The 18,865-nt window shown below is 39.1% G+C and overlaps 1 protein-coding gene across 1 annotated transcript; it reads left to right on the forward strand.

The window, feature by feature from the left end:
- The first annotated feature begins 1,599 nt into the window (after positions 1-1,599).
- Positions 1,600-18,435, forward strand: LOC133556747 (vesicle-associated membrane protein 8-like). Its single transcript, XM_061906988.1, has 3 exons — positions 1,600-1,791; positions 12,666-12,827; positions 16,912-18,435. The coding sequence occupies exons 1-3, from the start codon at positions 1,777-1,779 to the stop codon at positions 17,095-17,097; spliced, it is 363 nt and encodes a 120-aa protein (XP_061762972.1). The 5' UTR covers positions 1,600-1,776; the 3' UTR covers positions 17,098-18,435.
- Positions 18,436-18,865: the final 430 nt, after the last annotated feature.

Consider the following 18,865-nt stretch of genomic DNA (forward strand, 5'->3'; position numbering starts at 1 on the left):
GGATTGCAGCTGCCTTTAGCACCGAAACACAACCGGTGTTTGTTTGTTGTGAAGCTTTAACACAGAGCGGTCAAGCGAATATGTTTCCCTACGTCAACTAGCAAGTTTTTGGATGGGAAAATTGTGATATTAAGTCGACTCTTACCGGAGACTTCAGTGGATTATGGGACCTCCTGCAGCAGCTGTCAAAAAAGCAACTGTGATCTCGGCTCCTCCATTGGCTTCTCTCTGAGACTCTGGCATTCACCGCAGCCATCCGACTTTCAGGTATGACGTTTAGAATATCACTAAAATACTATTAACACAATAAGCAGATAAGAGATTTTCCAGAATTATCCTAGTAAATGTGTCTAATTACATCTGAAACGCTACCACTGCCGCCGCCTGGATCCGTCGCTTTTTCTTTCTCTTTTTTTTATTTTTTAGTGACTCACTCTAACTTTCCTCATCCACAAATCTTTCATCCTCGCTCAAATTAATGGGGAAATCATCGCTTTCTCGGTCCGAATAGCTCTTACTGCTGGAGGCTATGATTATAAACAATGTGAGGATGCCACCGAACATCGTCTGCTACTTCCGGTACAGGCAAGGCTTTTTTATTAGCGACCAAAAGTTGCGAACTTTATCGTCAATGTTCTCTACTAAATCCTTTCAACAAAAATATGGCAATATCACGAAATGATCATAGAATGACGCATAGAATTGACCTGCTATCTCCGTTTAAATAAGAAAATCTCATTTCAGTAGGCCTTTAAGGTAGTCGGGAATCACATAGAATAAGAATAGAATAGAAAGTACTTTATTGAGCCCTGGGGGAAATTTAGCACCACAGTTTGCTTACAATAAACAATAAACACTTGGGTATTTTTTACAAGTGAATAATATAAATACAGCCTATTATAAGGCATTATTGTGGGGCGGTATAGTTCGGTTGGTAGAGTGGCCGTGCCAGCAACTTGAGGGTTGCTGGTTCGATTCCCGCTTCCGCCATCCTAGTCACTGCCGTTGTGTCCTTGGGCAAGACACTTTACCCACGCGCTCCCAGTGCCACCCACACTGGTTTAAATGTAACTTAGATATTGGGTTTCACTATGTAAAGCGCTATATAAGAGAAAAGCGCTATATAAATATAATTCACTTCACTATTCACATGTGAATAATATAAATACAGTCTATTATGCATTCAAGCACAGTCAAAAAGGAACATATACATTATTACATGGTTTTTGTGCTACTTTATATGATAAACTATCCAAACTAAACATTCAAATCATTGCTTTTGTGTTTAAGGTGACAAAGCAAATTAGTGTATTATCTAGTGCTATATATTATGTACTGTATGTATATTGTCTGCTACACACACCTGGTATGTTTACAACAATAACGGAAACCAATAAAAGGATTTCAAAATAAAACAGTCATTTAGTCGTTCACACAGAGCAACAAGACATCTTGTGATACAAAAACATTTTTTTTAAAAACATTTTTTGATTGAAAAATTCACGAATGCAATGAAGGTTCGCAATCATCTGGTTTGTCTTGTATAATTTGCTAAAACGGATGTGTCTGTTAATTTCGCAATATAGCCAACTTGACGTTAGTAGGAAGGAAGTTTGAAGGGAGGGTGAAGCAACACAACCAGGAAGTTCAACAAAGAGAAAAAAAAAACCTTCGATTATCTTCGTCTTGTAGCAAACTCTCCACTTTTTTTTAAATAATTCAACACCGTTCAAAACTCTCAACCTCGAGGAAAGTCTCTTGCCTTGCGGCGGAAAGATGAACTACGACCCGGTAAGAAATGATACTTTGTTGTTCATAAAAAGTGTTCGGGCCGCTTTTGTCACTACGAACATGACATCGCAATAAGTACACTTGTATTTGTACAATAAGTACATATAAAGTTTTACAATAAGTACACATATATTTGTACAATAAATACACATTAACCACGTCTGGTGATTGACTTTTGCCGGACAAAATGACAACTGTTGCACGTAATCCGAAGCGGTGTCCAAAGTGCGGCCCGCGGGTAATTTTTTAACGGCCCTAAGCACATTCTAAAAATACGATTAAAAAACTGAAAAAGTGGTATAAAAGAGTAAACAGGTGAAATGTGACAAGAAAATGTTGCAATGTTTACTCTTATAACACACAGCTGCCATGCAGGCTGTTATTTTCTTTAAAAAAATAATAATGAATCAAAATCAATGTCACATTAAAGGCCTACTGAAACCCACTACTAGCGACCACGCAGTCTGATAGTTTATATATCAATGATGAAATATTAACATTGCAACACATTAGTTTACTAAATTGCAATTTTAAATTTCCCGCGGAGTGTCCTGTTAAAAATGTCGCGGAATGATGACGCGTGTTTGTGACGTCTCGGGTTGTAGCGGACATATTAGCCCGGCGCCACACAGCTAAAAGTCGTCTGCTTTAACCGCATAATTACACAGTATTTTGGACATCTGTGTTGCTGAATCTTTTGCAATTTGTTCAATTAATAATGGAGACTATAAAGAAGAATGCTGTTGGTACCTTTAGCACCGAAACACAGCCGGTGTTTCTTTGTTGTGAAGCTTTAACACAGAGCGGTCAAGCGAACGTGTTTCTCTACGTCAACCGGCAAGTTTTTGGATGGAAAAATTGTGATACTAAGTCGACTCTTACCGGAGACTTCAGTGGATTATGGGACCTCCTCCTGTAGCTGTCAATAAGGCAGCTGTGATCTTGGCTCCTCGGCTTCTCTCAGAGACGCTGGCGTTCACCGCAGCCATCCGACTTTCAGGTATGACTTTAGAATCTCACCAAAATACTATTAATAAGCAGGTAAGGGATTTTCCAGAATTATCCTAGTAAATGTGTCTAATTACATCTGAAACGCTCACACAGCCACCGCCCGGAGCCATCGCTTTTAATTTTTTTATGTTTTTTGTGCTTCACTCTAACATTCCTCATCTACAAATCTTTCATCTTCGCTCAAATTAATGGGGAAATCGTCGCTTTCTCGGTCCGAATAGCTCTTGCTGCTGGTGGCCATGATTATAAACAATGTGAGGATGTGAGGAGCCCTACAACCCGTAACGTCACACGCACATCGTCTGCTACTTCCGGTACAGGCAGGGCTTTTTTATTAGCGATCAAAAGTTGCGAATTTTATCGTCGATGTTCTCAACTAAATCCTTTCAGCAAAAATATGGCAATATCGCGAAATGAATGGACCTGATGTCCCCGTTTAAATAAGAAAATCTCATTTCAGTAGGCCTTTAAATATCAATCAATCAATCAATGATTATTTATATAGCCCTAAATAGCTAGTGTCTCAAAGGGCTGCACAAACCACAACGACATCCTCGGTTTGAGACATTTTGGGGGGGGGAAATGTTGCATGTTTATAAAAACAAAGTTGTTTTTTTTCTAAAGAAGGGCCTAATAAGAACAAACAAAAAACATAAACAACAATAAAAGTTATAATTGACAGATGATCTGAAATTGATCTCAAGACGATTGTGTTTAAAATAAACAGTAAAACGTTTTTTTTTTTTTTTAATGAGTAGGACCCTTTTGGATCCCCAATAATTTTAGTAGGATTTTTTTGTGTGTGTCATTGCTGAAAAAAATAATAAATTAAAATCAATGTTGTTATGTGTTGACATTTTTAAGGCTCCAATTATTACATATTCTCAAATATTCCACTTTAAAATTTTAGTGGGGGGAACTTTTGCATATTTTGTGTTTTTTTTCCATAATAAAACAGGGTTTTACAATAAGGGCATACAACTTAAATCTTTAAAAACGTTATATTGACAAATAGACCTAATGTTGACCTAGAGATTTAAACCTTGAATAACAATTATACAAAATAATCCATCCATCCATTTTCTACCGCTTATTCCCTTTGGGGTCGCGGGGGGCGCTGGTGCCTATCTCAGCTACAATCGGGCGGAAGGCGGAGTACACCCTGGACAAGTCGCCAATTGACACATTTTAAATATTTTTTTGACCAAAATATTGTGGGGTCCAAATGTATATTTTTACACATATATTGTATTGGTTTTTGAAATAAAAAAATATCAAAATGGCCCCTGGTTGCGTTGATTTTTCAGTGTGCGGCCCTCAGTGGGAAAAAGTTTGGACACCCCTGATGTAATGTTTGATTGATTGATTGATTGATACTTTTTTTAGTAGATTGCACCATACAGTACATATTCCGTACAATTGACCACTAAATGGTAACACCCGAATAAGTTTTTCAACTTGTTTAAGTCGGGGTCCACGTTAATCAATTCATGGTCTTCATTTCATTTCCTTGTCGAGAGCGTAGCCACTTTTGCTCAACTGAAGCTAAATAGAGCATTATTCCTATTGTCAGACCGCTTTATTTTTTACTTGTTTTTTAAACAATGAAATATGAGCGTTTTTATTAGCTTCTGCCTTTGTTTGGCCATAAGACGTCGCCTTTAAAGTAACCTTTTCTTCGGGCTAAAGCTAACCTTAGAGAAAAATGTAATTTAAAACATTTGTACGCACGTACAACACTTAAGACCTTCAGTATATCAGTATGTGGAATGAAATGATGGAATGGATTAAGCAAAGAAATCAAACAATGTACTAATATGATCCACTTCAAGAAACTCTTCAAACTTAAAGTGTTTACAAAGTACAAAGAAGAAGAACCATTTTAAACAATCTGAATTCATTCATCCATCCATTCATTCTCTAGATCAGTGGTTCTTAACCTGGGTTCGGTGAGTCGGCCTCAAGGGTTCGGCAGAGCCTACAACGCAAAATGTCAAGACACACCCGACTCATCGTGTAAATAAAAACTTCTCCTTATCGGCGTATTACCCCCAAACAATGTTCCTTTGCGTCGGATGAAAAGAGCACTTCTCCCTTCCCCCATTCTAACCACATTCTACAGAGGCACTATAGAGAGCCTACTGACCAACAGCATCTCTGTCTGGACTGGACTGGAGCCTATAGTGCCTCGGACTGGAGCCTACAGTGTCTCAGACTGGAAGTGTCTGCAGAGAGTGGTCAGGACGGCGGAAAATTTAATCAGAACTCCTCTTCCTCCTATCCAGGAAATCGCAAAAAGCCGCTGCCTGACCAAGGCTCAGAAAATCTTTAGAGACTCCTCCCATCCTCACCAAGGACTGTTTTCACTGCTGGACTCGCGAAAGAGGTTCCGCAGCCTCTGTAGCAGAACCTCCAGGTTCTCTTGACAGCTTCTTCCCTCAGGCCATAAGACTCTTGAATGCATCTTAATAATCCCCTCAAGTCCCCCCCAAAAACGGATTAACTCGCTGGAATATAAAGACAATGTATTATACATCCATAAATGTGGATGCATATGCAAAAGTGCATTAAATTTATCCGTACAGTAATTATTTATTTATATCTGCACCTTATTTCTCTTTTATCCTGCACTACAACGAGCTAATGCAACTAAATTTCGTTCTTATCTGTACTGTAAAATAAGTCTAATCTAACTAACTAATTTTCCATCTGATTTGCAGGTGTGTAATTTTGTGAGTTGATGCACTGTGTTGGTTTTGTTCTTTGAACAAGGTGATGTTCATGCACTCTTCATTTTGTGCACCAGTAAAAAGAACATTTAACCTTGTCTGGAATTTGAAAAAAAAAATAAAAACATTTTATTTTTCACTAAAGAAGGGTTCGGTGTATGCACATATGAAACTGGTGGGGTTCAGTAGGTGGGTAGGTCTTTATTGTCATTGCAACAAGTACAACGAAACTTTGTTTTCAGCACAACCCTGTTCAAGATTAGACAAACAAACAGTGTACAGGGTTACAGAACAAGAACGCTGATGGGTCGCCATAAGGCGCCCCGTAAAAGATGGGAAAAAGGTAAACGCTGGGGAAGGTTGAGTAAAAAAAATACAATCCAGACTGGGCTCCTAAGGGGGCCCAGTTCGGCGTGAGAAAAAAAACCTCTACAGCAAAGCACATATACATATTACAACATACATCTCGAGATATCTAGCAACAGAGGGAAGGTAGTTCAAGGTCATGGTGGTAGGCCGCAGCTCTCAGGCGCTGACCATCCATTCATCACCCCTATGGGATTGCGTCGAGGGCGTTGGATTGGGGGACAGGAGGGTGTATGTGTGGCGTATATTTTTTTTGTGGATGTGTGTGTGTGTGTGTGTGTATATAAGCCCATAGTGTGTCTCTGTTACGCGGCCTTGATGTAGTTGCCGTCGCTAGTCCAAAGTTCACAACAACAGATGTATGTCCATGAGAGACAAAAAAGGGAGTTTGGGTCTTCCTGCAGTGATCTTCGGGAGAGTCTCGAAGCCAGGGAAAAAATCCAAGTTAAAATGATTTGTATGCGAGTGAAAGTAAAATTTGCCTTTCACTCTAAAATTGTCAATGACTGGTCCTCAAATACTGCGGGGTAGACAGTCCGATGTAATCCACAGTTCTTCCTGCATCCTCCAATCATTTGTGGCAGCTTTGGGGTACTTTGAAGACTGCCAGCAACTTACAATTTGTCGACAAACCAGAGCAACGCTTACTCCAATCAGCAGATGTCCTGTTGTCATAATTCCGAATAGGTGGATATCTTCAGGTCCTCGACCGAAAAGGGTCGCCCTCCTTCTTCTCCCAAGAGTCCGTCGTATGTCCAGCAACAACCGCTTTGTCAGGTTCCCCCAAACCCAAGATCTTGTCAATTTTTGTTGAGGCCAGTTAAATAGTTCCAATGTTTAGATTTGGAGAGCAGTGCAAAAAGAGGCAACAAGAAAGTTAAGACAAGACAAAACAAAGAAGCATGCAGGAGAGAAAAGGAGAGCGTCCACCCTCGGTGAGTGCCAGAGAGAAAAGTACCTCCAACAAGGTTAAGAACCACTGCTCTACATAATCAGAGATACTCATCTCACCATATGAAATATAACTTACCTCACCAATTATTATTTATTTATTTTAATTTTTATTAGTTATGTAGTGTATTGTTTTTTGTTTGTTTGTTTGGGTTAGTTTTTTTTTAGCCTTTATTTAACCAGCTAAAATCCCATTGAGATCAAAGATATCTTTTCCCAGGGAGACCTGGCCAAGACGGCAGCAGCAAGGTTACATTAAAAACAGCAAACCACACATAAAACATCAAATTTACAACATTAAAACTTGCTCACAAAACACATGCAGACAAGGTAGACTGCAATCCTTTCACAGAAGCTTTAAAATAATAATAATTTGTCCCGCGGCCCGGGGGGGGGGGCTTTTTTTTTTTTAAATCTTTGTCATGAAAAAGGGACGTTTTTGTGGTTGGTGCACTAAGTGTAAGTGTATATTGTGTTTTTTATGTTGATTTAATAAAAAATTTGAAAAAAATAACAAAACATTTTTATTTATTTTTTTTTAATAAAGATTAATTTAAAAAATTTTCTGCGGCCTGGTACCAATCGGGCCACGGCCCGGTGGTTGGGGACCACTGATCTATTGTCTGCTCTAAATGTCAAATTAATATATTTTTTTTATGCCTCAACGATGCCACCCAAAAAATGAAAAAAGAGAAAAACAACAAAAAAACAAACAAAACAAACCAAAGTAATAATAATATTAACAAATTAATTAATACAAAAAATATAATAATAATAATGATAAAACATATAATAATATAAACAGATAGTAAATAAATAAATAGAAAAAAAACTATAAACATATGGACTGGACTCACTATTATGTTAGATCCACTATGGACTGGAATTTCACAATATTATGTCAGACCCACTCGACATCCATTGCATCCGGTCTCCCCTAGAGGGGGTGGGGGGTTACCCACATTTGAGGTCCTCTCCAAGGTTTCTCATTTTCATTCTCATCGACGTCCCACTAGGTTGTGAGTTTTTCCTTGCCCTTATGTGGGCGCTGAACAGCGGATGTTGTTGTGGCTTGTGCAGCCCTTTGAGACACTTGTGATTTAGGGCTATATAAATAACCAATGAATGAATGAATGAATGAATAAATGAATGAGAACAGGAAGTGAACAAACGTTTTAGCAACTGCTTTGCTAAGGAAAATGGGCAGGATGAAATAAGCTCTGCTTCTTCCTACTCCTTTTCCAACATGTTTAATAGAGAATCTGGAAATTGTGATCTAACATGTTGTATGCACGTTCCAAATCATCTCATACTCAAACTCAAAGCAAACACAACATAACAAATGGAATATTATATTGAACCTAACGCGTCACCTCCTGGGAGTAATGACCAAACATAACATGAATCATGCATAGGATGGTTAGCTGAAAGGTGAGCAGGTAATTATACTGTCAGTGAGGACGTCACATTACATTCTGGGCCCCCATAGAAAAGACCCCTAGCCTATGATACAGAGTTTGCACCTAATAAATTAGACTCAAGATTTAAGGACTGGATATCTAAGGGTATAACAGCTTTATGTAGTGTAATGGAAAATAAAAAAATGCTTAGTTTTGAAACTATGAAAAGGACATATATATTAGAAAACCAAGATTTTCATCAATATCTGCAGTTGCGTCATTTTGTTAATATGAAGATGAAAAGCGTCACAAAGACGAATATATGTTGGATTGAATTGTTTACAAAAGCTTACAATTCAGAAATTATTGATAAAACTGTTTCCTGCCTGTATAAGTGTTTGTTGAATATGAAATTATACTCAACCTCATATATTAAAACAAAATGGGAGAAGGAAGGAGGGATAACTATATCGGAGGAAGAATGGACAATAATATGGAAATATCTATGGACTTGTACCAGCTCACCCAAGTGGAAGGAGTTTGGCTGGAAAAGTTTGATCAGATTTTTTATTACACCCTCTCAGAAGTCACACTATGATAACTCCCCTGCCTGCTGGAGAAATTGTGGGAATTCAAACGTAAACCACTACCATGTTTTCTGGGACTGCTCTACCATAAAGGACTATTGGAAAGAGATACGCCAAGCTTTACAGGATATTTTTAAACGAGAAATACCCCTTGAAAGTAAAACTTTGTTTTTTGGACTTGCTCCTCAAGATTGGCTGAAGAAAGATAAATACTTAATGAATATCCTACTGGTGGCTTGTAAAAAGACCATCACGAGGAAATGGATATCCCAGGAGAGCCCACCTTTGAAGCAATGGATGGAAACCACAATGGACATATATAAAATGGAGAAGATAACTGCCTTTATTAATTATAAATCGGAGAAATTTGACTTATACTGGGAAAACTGGGTCAATTATGTCACGCCCCATAAGCCTGACTTAAATCTTGGGAATTAGTGTACTGTTTAAAAAAAAAAAGGTTACTCCCTATATGTGTATATATACATATAAGTATCTGTATATATTTTATTTTATTTCTGTTCATTATTATTATCAATGTATTATTTATTATTTGCTGATTTAATTGATGTATGTGTAGATACTACCTTGTTTTTGTTTATCTCTGTTTCTTTTTCTTTTTTGGGGGGGGTGGGTGGCAAACAAAAATACTTTTGACATTTAGGACAGACAACGGTTATGTGATGTATGTGAATATGATTTAGTCGATGGAAATGTCTGATGCTGGATGTCAATAAAAATAAAATGAAAAAAAAATAAAAAAAATAAAAGACCCCTAAAGGGCCCTCTGTTGCTGCCCCATACACACACTTGATAATTTTACACCTATTAAAAACAAATATTATTGCATGGATTTGGTGAAACCGTGGCTTCTTAAAAACACTTTTACTGTAACAACTTTATGTTTTTGACTATTTAAATCAGGGGTTGGGAACCTTTTTGGCTGAGAGAGCCATGAAAGCCAAATATTTAAAAATATATTTCTGTGAGAGCCATGTAATATTTTTTTAACACGGAATACAACTAAATGCGTGCATTTTTATGTAAGACCAACATTTTTAGAGTGTAATAAGTCTCTTATTATTATGTTTTACAGCCTAACACCAGGCTGTTAGGCTGCTGAACCACCCCCTCAATCCTCAGACCGATCCAACAGGCTGTCAGGACTTTGAAATCCCCCTCCCCGGAACAACATGAACTCTAAACCCCATGACCCACAGAAAAATGACTATGCAAAATTGCACACATCTGCTGCTAAGTATATCATAAGTATTTGCACTACTGATGAAACACTCATCGTTTACAGCCATATCCTATTTAAAAACAACAGGAACTATATATATTGTCACTTTAGTAGGTAGACATATTCACGTTGCACTTTACTGTTGTGTTTTCTTTTTGTCTACGCATTGGAGAGTGAGAAACAAAATTTCAATTCCTTTGTATGGCTTTACATGTAAAGAAATTGACAAATAAAGCTGACTTGACTTATTCTTTTTAATAACATTGTTATTCTGAAGCTAACCAATAATAAATAAAAATACTTCTTGAACTGGTGGGATAGAAAACGGATGTATGGATTAAAATGCAAGAGAATGTTTTATATTTTCAACGTTGTCTTTAACACATACTATGAATTGATTTACGTGGACCCCGACTTAAACAAGTTGAAAAACTTATTCGGTTGTTAGCATTTAGTGGTCAATTGTACGGAATATGTACTGTACTGTGCAATCTACTAATAAAAGTTTCAATCAATCAATCAATCAATCAAAACTGTGATGACCAGCGGAATTGCGGAATTATTCATTACTTATCGTGTTAAGCTAAGGTTTATCTGAGAGCCAGAAGCAGTCATCAAAAGAGCCACATCTGGCCCGAGAACCATAGGTTCCCTACCCCTGATTTAAATAGATCCAAACACTTGATATGTTTACATCTACTAAAACAAAATATTATTGCATAGATTTGGTGAAACCGTGGCTTCTTAAAAACACTTTTACTGTAATAATGTTATGTTTTTGACTATTTAAACAGTCACATTATGATTTTTTTTCTCTGTATTTTTAAAACGCTTGTGGTCGACAACATGTAATGGTGTTATTTTTATTTGGTTAAAATTTTGAATAGATTATGTTTTACAGACCATCTTTAAGCCGCTTTCTGACCGTCTCTTCAGGAGGTGCGGTTTTGTGGGCGTTCTTATTTCTGTACCTTCCCTTAGACTGCATCTTCTCCTTGTCAGCCGTGTTGTAGTTTTTACCGCTTCCATATGGAGTCTGCTGACAGATATAAGTCAGAACCATACACTACTTTTTTTTAGAAATGGCAACAGTGGAAGATGCATGTGCATGTACGAGCCAGTCTGCCCCACAACAAGGCCTTTATACTAGACCGGGGGTCAGCAACCCATATGCGGCTCTTTAGCGGCGCCCTGGTGGTTCAAAAGAGCTTTTTTTTAAATGTATGGAAATGGAAAAAAAATGGGGTGAAAAATAAGTTTTTTGTTGTTGTATGGTTTGTGAAGGAGGACAAACACAACACAAACATTCCTAATTGTTAGAAAGCCCACTGTTTAATATGTTTGTGTTTATGCTTCACTGAGGAGAGTAGGGGTGTAACGGTACACACAAATTTTGGTTCGGTACGTACCTCTGTTTAGAGGTCACGGTTCGGTTCATTTTCGGTACAGTAAGAAAACAACAAAATATAATTTTGGGGTTTTTATTTACCTAATTTGTAAACAATGGCTTTATCCTTTTTAACATTGGGAACACTATAATAATTCTGCCCACGTTAATCCACATTAAACTGCCTCCAATTGTTGCTCAGATTAAATAAAATGACAAAACCTTTCTTCTACATATAAAAAGTGCAACATCAAAAACAGTTTCAAGTCAACTCATGCTTAATTTATCACAGCATTTGGGAAGCCTTTAGTTGATTTTTATTATGTAAATGTTATATTTTTATCAACATGTGATAGCAGGGACCCTGCCATTCAAAGCTTTTTTTGTCCGTAAAACACACACACACACACACACCGCAAAATGAGCTAAATTTACGCTAAAAGCTAATTAGCCTTCACCTCAAGCCAGAACTGCGAGCGAGCTGAGCTGCAGTTTAAGTTTCTAGAATGTCAACGGGCTCATAGTGATGTTAATAGTAGTTGACTGGGAGGTGTTTATTATCATTTGGGGAGAGTACGCTGCCTTATGCTCACCTGCTATACACCTATCTGCTCGACGCTGAATCATTTACTACATGCGCTCCTAATACACACTGCTGATTGGCTTTTACCGCTATATATGTAACCAATCAGATGGTTGTGTGGGTGGGACAATGCTGGGTGATGAGACGGAGGCAGAAGAAGCAAAGCAGCTTGTTGAGACTTTAGCTTAGAAACTCGTTCGGTACACCGCCGCACCGAACCGAAACCCCCGTACCGAAACGGTTCAATACAAATACATGTACCGTTACACCCCTATGAGTATGTGAATATGCTCCTTGTATTACCTGGGAAATTATAGTGTGCTCAAGCTTTGGCTTTCAGCGAAGATGAGGTTTACTGTATTTATTTCTCCTCAATGCAGAAACATTAGCTACATCTAAAACAAATTGCTCTCGTTTGCCGTAGTAAAGGCGTATTTTCTGGCATCTCTAGTCGACATAGCCAAAGCTGTCTTCAGTCATGTTGACATGAGTCAGCCGGTCTTGGGAATATCGACTTCAACGAGTTGCACTTTAATTCCATTGTACATTTAAAACCACCCAGGCATTAGGATTATTTTTTTTTTAAGTTGTCCGCTGTCCGTTTTTTTGTCCTCCAGGAGCGAGATGGTGCAGATCCAGCTGAAATGGGCAAAATGGACAGGATGAAGGAGGAAGTCAAAGAAGTCCAAAACATCATGACAAATAATGTGGACCGTATCATTGCTCGAGCAGAAAGACTGGACGACCTCATGGACAAGTCAGCGGACCTGCAAGTTGGGGTAAAAATAGTAGTATTAGTATTAGTAGTCCTGACTGACGAGGCTGGCAGACGTCTGCTAAACAAGTTTGGAGACACGAAGAAATACGCAAACCTTTTTTGGTATTGTCATACGGTAGCTGGTCTGGAATGGTGCAAGTTAGTTACGAATTTTCTTCTAGCGCTAATTCTGTAAGACAGTGTTTTTCAACCACTGTGCCTATACAGTTCCTAATATACAAACCCCGTTTCCATATGAGTTGGGAAATTGTGTTAAATGTAAATATAAACGGAATACAATGATTTGCAAATCATTTTCAACCCATATTCAGTTGAATATGCTACAAAGACAACATACTTGATGTTCAAACTGATTAACCTTTTTTTTTTTTGCAAATAATCATTATTAACTTTACAATTTGATGCCAGCAACACGTGACAAAGAAGTTGGGAAAGGTAGCAATAAATACTGATAAAGTTGAGGAATGCTCATCAAACACTTATTTGGAACATCCACAGGTGTGCAGGCTAATTGGGAACAAGTGGTTGCCATGATTGGGTATAAAAACATCTTCCATGAAATGCTAAGTAATTCACAAACAAGGATGGGGCGAGGGTCACCACTTTGTAAGCAAATTGTCGAACAGTTTTAGAACAACATTTCTCAACGAGCTATTGCAAGGAATTTAGGGCGTTTACCATCTACGGTCCGTAAAATCATCAAAAAGTTCAGAGAATCCGGAGAAATCACTGCACCTAAGCGATGATATTACGGACTTTTGATCCCTCAGGCGGTACTGCATCAAAAACCGACATCAGTGTGTAAAGGATATCATCACATGGGCTCAGGAACACTTCATAAAACCACTGTCAGTAACTACAGTTGGTCGCTACATCTGTAAGTGCAAGTTAAAACTCTACTATGCAAAGCCAAACCCATTTATCAACAACACCAAGAAACCGGCTTGGCTGGGCCCGAGCTAACCTAAGATGGACTGATGCAAAGTGGAAAGGTGTTCTGTGGTCTGACGAGTCCACATTTCAAATTATATTTGGAAACAAAGGACGTGGTGTCCTCCAGAACAAAGAGGAAAATAAACATTCGGATTGTTTTAGACGCAAAGTTCAAAAGCCAGCATCTGTAATGGTATGGGGGTGTATTAGTGCCCAAGGCATGGGTAACTTACACATCTGTGAAGGCACCATTAATGCTGAAAGTCCATACAGGTTTTGGAGCAGCATATGTTGTCATCCAGGCAACGTTATGTTGGACGCGCCTGCTTATTTCAGCAAGACAAGTGTTACAACAGCATGGCTTCGTTAAAAAAGAGTGCGGGTACTTTCCTGGCCTGCCTGCAGTCCAGACCTGTCTCCCATACAAAATGTGTGGCGCATTATGAAGTGTAAAATACACGACAGCGGAGACCCCGGACTGTTGAACGACTGAAGCTCTACATAAAACAAGAATGGGAAAGAATTCCACTTTCAAAGAAAGCTTCAACGATTAGTTTCCTCAGTTCCCAAACGTTTATTGAGTGTTGTTAAAAGAAAAGGTGATGTAACACAGTGGTGAACATGCCCTTTCCCAACTACTTTGGCACGTGTGGCAGCCATGAAATTCTAAGTTAATTATTATTTGCAAAAAAAAACAAAGTTTATGAGTTTGAACATCAAATATCTTGTCTTTGTAGTGCATTCAACTGAATATGGGTTGAAAAGGATTTGCAAATCATTGTATTCTGTTTATATTTACATCCAACACAATTCCTCAACTCATATGGAAACGGGGTTTGTAAGTATTTTCCCATGAAAAGAGGGGTTTGAAGAGTGTCAAAGAGCCCCTCCCCATCACATCCCTCCATGTGTACTGTACAGCACCATTTTGGAAAGTATTCACAGTGCTTCACTTTTTTCCACATTTTATTATGTTACAGCTTCATCCCAAAATGGAATACATTCATTTTTCTCCTCAAAAATCTTTTACAGCTACAAGTCGTTTTGAATACGATGCCACAAGCTTGGCACACGTATCTTGGTCGGTTTTACCCGTTCCTCTTTGCAGCACCTCTCAGGCTCCATCCCGTTGCATGGGAACTGTTTGTTTTCATCCAGGATGTCTCTGTACATTGCTGCATTCATCTTTCCCTCTATCCTGACTGTTATTTCAGTTCCTGATGCTGATAAAAAAAAAAAAAAATCCAATCTCATCCAATCCTTGGTGATGAGCGGTGGCTGGATTCCTCCAAACATGGCACCTGGCATTCACGCCAAAGACTTCAGTCTTTGTTTTATCAGACCAAATCGTTTTGTTTCCCATGGTCTTTAGGTCTGCTGAGATGGTTGTTTCTGGAAGGTTCCCCTCTCTCCACAGAGGAATGCTGTAGCTCTGACATGCGTTCGTTACGTCTCGTCTCGATTACTGTAACATATTATTTTCGGGTCTCCCCATGTCTAGCATTAAAAGATTACAGTTGGTACAAAATGCGGCTGCTAGACTTTTGACAAGAACAAGAAAGTTTGATCACATTACGCCTGTACTGGCTCACCTGCACTTAAGATGTGACTTTAAGGTTTTACTACTTGCGTATAAAGTTTACACGGTCTAGCTCCATCCTATCTTGCCGATTGTATTGTACCATATGTCCCGGCAACAAATCTGCGTTCAAAGAACTCGGGCTTATTAGTGATTCCCAGAGCCCCAAAAAAGTCTGCGGGCTATAGAGCGTTTTATATTGGGGCTCCAGTACTCTGGAATGCCCTTCCGGTAACAGTTAGAGATGCTACCTCAGTAGCAGCATTTAAGTCCCATCTTAAAACTTATTTGTATACTCTAGCCTTTGAATAGACCTCCTTTTTAGACCATTCGATCTGCCGTTTCTTTTCTCCTCTTCCCCCCTCTCCCTTGTGGAGGGGGGGGCACTGGATGAAGTACTGTCTGTCCAGAGTCGGTACCCGTTGTGGACCGCTCGCCTGTGCATTGGTTGGGGACATCTGCGCTGCTGACCTGTCCCCGCTCGGGGTGGTCTCCTGCTGGCCCCACTATGGACTGGACTCTCACTATTATGTTAGATCCACTATGGACTGGACTTTCACAATATTATGCTAGACCCACTCGACGTCCATTGCATCCGGTCTCCCCTAGAGTGTGGGTGTCACCCACATCTGTGGTCCTCTCCAAGGTTTCTCATAGTCATTCACATTGACATCCCACTGGGTTGTGAGTTTTTCTTTGCCCTTATGTGGGCTCTGAACCGAGGATGTCGTTGTGGCTTGTGCAGCCCTTTGAGACACTTGTGATTTAGGGATATATAAGTAAACATTGATATTGAGGCGGTTTAGCTCGGTTGGTAGAGTGGCTGTGCCAGCAACTTGAGGGTTGCAGGTTCGATTCCCGCTTTCGCCATCCTAGTCACTGCCGTTGTGTCCTTGGGCAAGACGCTTTACCCACCTGCTCCCAGTGCCACCCACACTGGTTTAAATATAACTTAGATATTGGGTTTCACTATGTAAAGCGCTTTGAGTCACTAGAGAAAAAGCGCTATATAAATATAATTCACTTCACTTCACTGATTGACAGTGACCACAGAGTCTGAATACTTTTGTACATGTATTTTTGTTAGTTTTTTAATGTGCTGATTTAAAAATAAATTAATCACATTGTCATATTAGGGTATTGTGTGTAGAATTTTGAGGACTTTTTATTTTAATAAAAAACATTTCCCCATTTTTGGAAAAAAAGCTGTAACATAGGGGCGGCGTGGCGCAGTGGGAGAGTGGCCGTGCGCAACCCGAGGGTCCCTGGTTCAATCCCCACCTAGTACCAACCTCGTCACGTCCGTTGTGTCCTGAGCAAGACACTTCACCCTTGCTCCTGATGGGTGCTGGTTAGCGCCTTGCATGGCAGCTCCCTCCATCGGTGTGTGAATGGGTGAATGTAGAAGTAGTGTCAAAGCGCTTTGAGTACCTCGAAGGTAGAAAAGCGCTATACAAGTACAACCCATAACATAACAAAATGTGGAAAAGGTGAATACTTTTCCGGATGCACTGTAAATAGCAACCTCAGTGGTTTGGCTGACTCGGCTATTCTGTCCATCTTTGCCCCCCAGGCCCAGACCTTCAAGCAAACGTCCACTAAAGTGGCTCGCTCTTACTGGTGGAAGAACGTCAAGCTGGTGGTGGTCATCGTGGTCATCGTGCTGATCATCGTCCTCATCATCATCCTGTTGGCCACCGGCGTCATCCCAGTCAGCGCACCTCTGCCGCCAATTGTCTCACCCACGCCTGGCCCGTAAACACACACACACACGCACACACACACACACACACACACACTGATTGTATATACAGACTTAATTTAATCCTGTAGTTGCACAGTTCCAAAATAATAGCACATATTTAGCAAACTGCTGCTGCGCCCTTGTTTTTTTTAGGTCCAGTTGGTAACTTTTAATTTTATCAGTTTGGAACTTTGGCAGTTTACCACAAGAACCCCTTTTTTTAAGTCACTGTTAAAGGACGCTAAAGGAGAAGGTTTATCGCTTTATTCGTGACGTCCTTTAGGGCCGAAGCTTCCTCCAGCTGCCATGTGGTCGGGGAAAGTCCAAATGGTGGCCCTCGGTTGTACTGATGCACTTTTACAAAACCACGTGCTTCGTTTCAAAGATTGTAAATGTCTGTTATAGAGTCGAATATGTTACACTTTGTGTGCTTTTTGTAGTGCAGAGAAGGCAATAAATTAAATGGTAAAGTTTTAAAAGTGTTGAAACTAGCGTCCCCTACAGTGAAGTTAAAAGTTAAAAATGTTTAACAACAAAGATGTGATTGAAAAACCACATCTTTGTCATCCGAATTATGTGTTTTTTAGCTTGTTTCGTTTTAGCGGACACAGAATCGAAGCTTGATAGGCTTTTTGTTCGTCATTGTGTGTTGTTTTTTTTGTGTTGTGTGGCAAGCCGCTCACTTCCTGCTTCACTGCTCCTCCCCTTTGACCCTTAAACCAAAGCAGCAGCGTTCACGCAGCGACGGGAACGTTTGGAGGAGCTTCTTATGGGAGGATTTGTTGCATTGTGTCAAGTCCACCGTATTGTTTGTATTTAAAGCGCTATACCTCGGTTTTCCTTGGCAAGTTGTAAAAAAAAAATGTCCAACCAACCCCGAATCATACGGAAAACAAAACAATACAATAACGCTGAACATTTTTAATGAACAATAATTCTAGTTTGCCTGAACGATAAGTGAGAAACATGAAAATGAAGGTACCACTCTGCTTATGTCGTCCTGCTTTGTCTTAGTTAGTGTCCCTAATTAAAATATATTTATTCAATATTATATAATTATGTTGTTTGTGGGCTTTTTGTAATCACTTCCAACTCAAACCTAAAAACTGTTTGGAGAAAGAAAAGGATTTTTTTTTAACTTCATTTTGACATGAAACTGTTTGACCTTGTCATGTTCCTGCTGTACATTTAATGTCATCTAGTTGTTTCCATGGTCACCTGACTCTGATCACTTACTGTTACTATTACTCGTATTCACCTCTTCAAGCGCTATCAGCTGACCGGTCAGCCAGCTCTTTGCATTATGTGTTGGTTTTAGTCTTCTTACGTGAAATAAACGCATTTATTCTATAATTTCTTGATGTTGATAGTGTCTTCATTGGAACTTAAGTCTTTATCTGTCCATAAAACTTCCACACAGGCGCCACACTAAAGAATCAAATAATTAAATAGTGCAATGAGGTGACATGTTTTTCCTATATTCAAACACAGTGTTACTGTTCAAACTGTGGCCAAGAATATGGAATATATTTGCTAAGTAAAACCGTTTAATGAATATTTAGGCCTACTATTCTACTGTATTTTAATTTTAGCTGCTGACAGAAGCACATTGTATACATGTTGTATAATTTCATAGTTCCATCCATCCATTTCTACCGCTTATTCCCTTTTTGGGGTCACGGGGGGCGCTGGCGCCTATCATAGTTGGTTACAATAAATAAATACAATGTATAAATATAAGTTCATAATTACATATAATGTGATTAAAAATGTATTTTATTTA

The sequence above is a fragment of the Nerophis ophidion genome, linkage group LG07, assembly GCF_033978795.1.
Source record: "Nerophis ophidion isolate RoL-2023_Sa linkage group LG07, RoL_Noph_v1.0, whole genome shotgun sequence".
Taxonomy (NCBI): Eukaryota; Metazoa; Chordata; class Actinopteri; order Syngnathiformes; family Syngnathidae; genus Nerophis; species Nerophis ophidion.

Coding starts and splice junctions, on each gene's coding strand:
- LOC133556747 (XM_061906988.1), top strand. Junction 12,828..16,911: donor CAGCGGACCTGCAAGTTGGG/GTAAAAATAGTA, acceptor TTTGCCCCCCAG/GCCCAGACCTTCAAGCAAAC.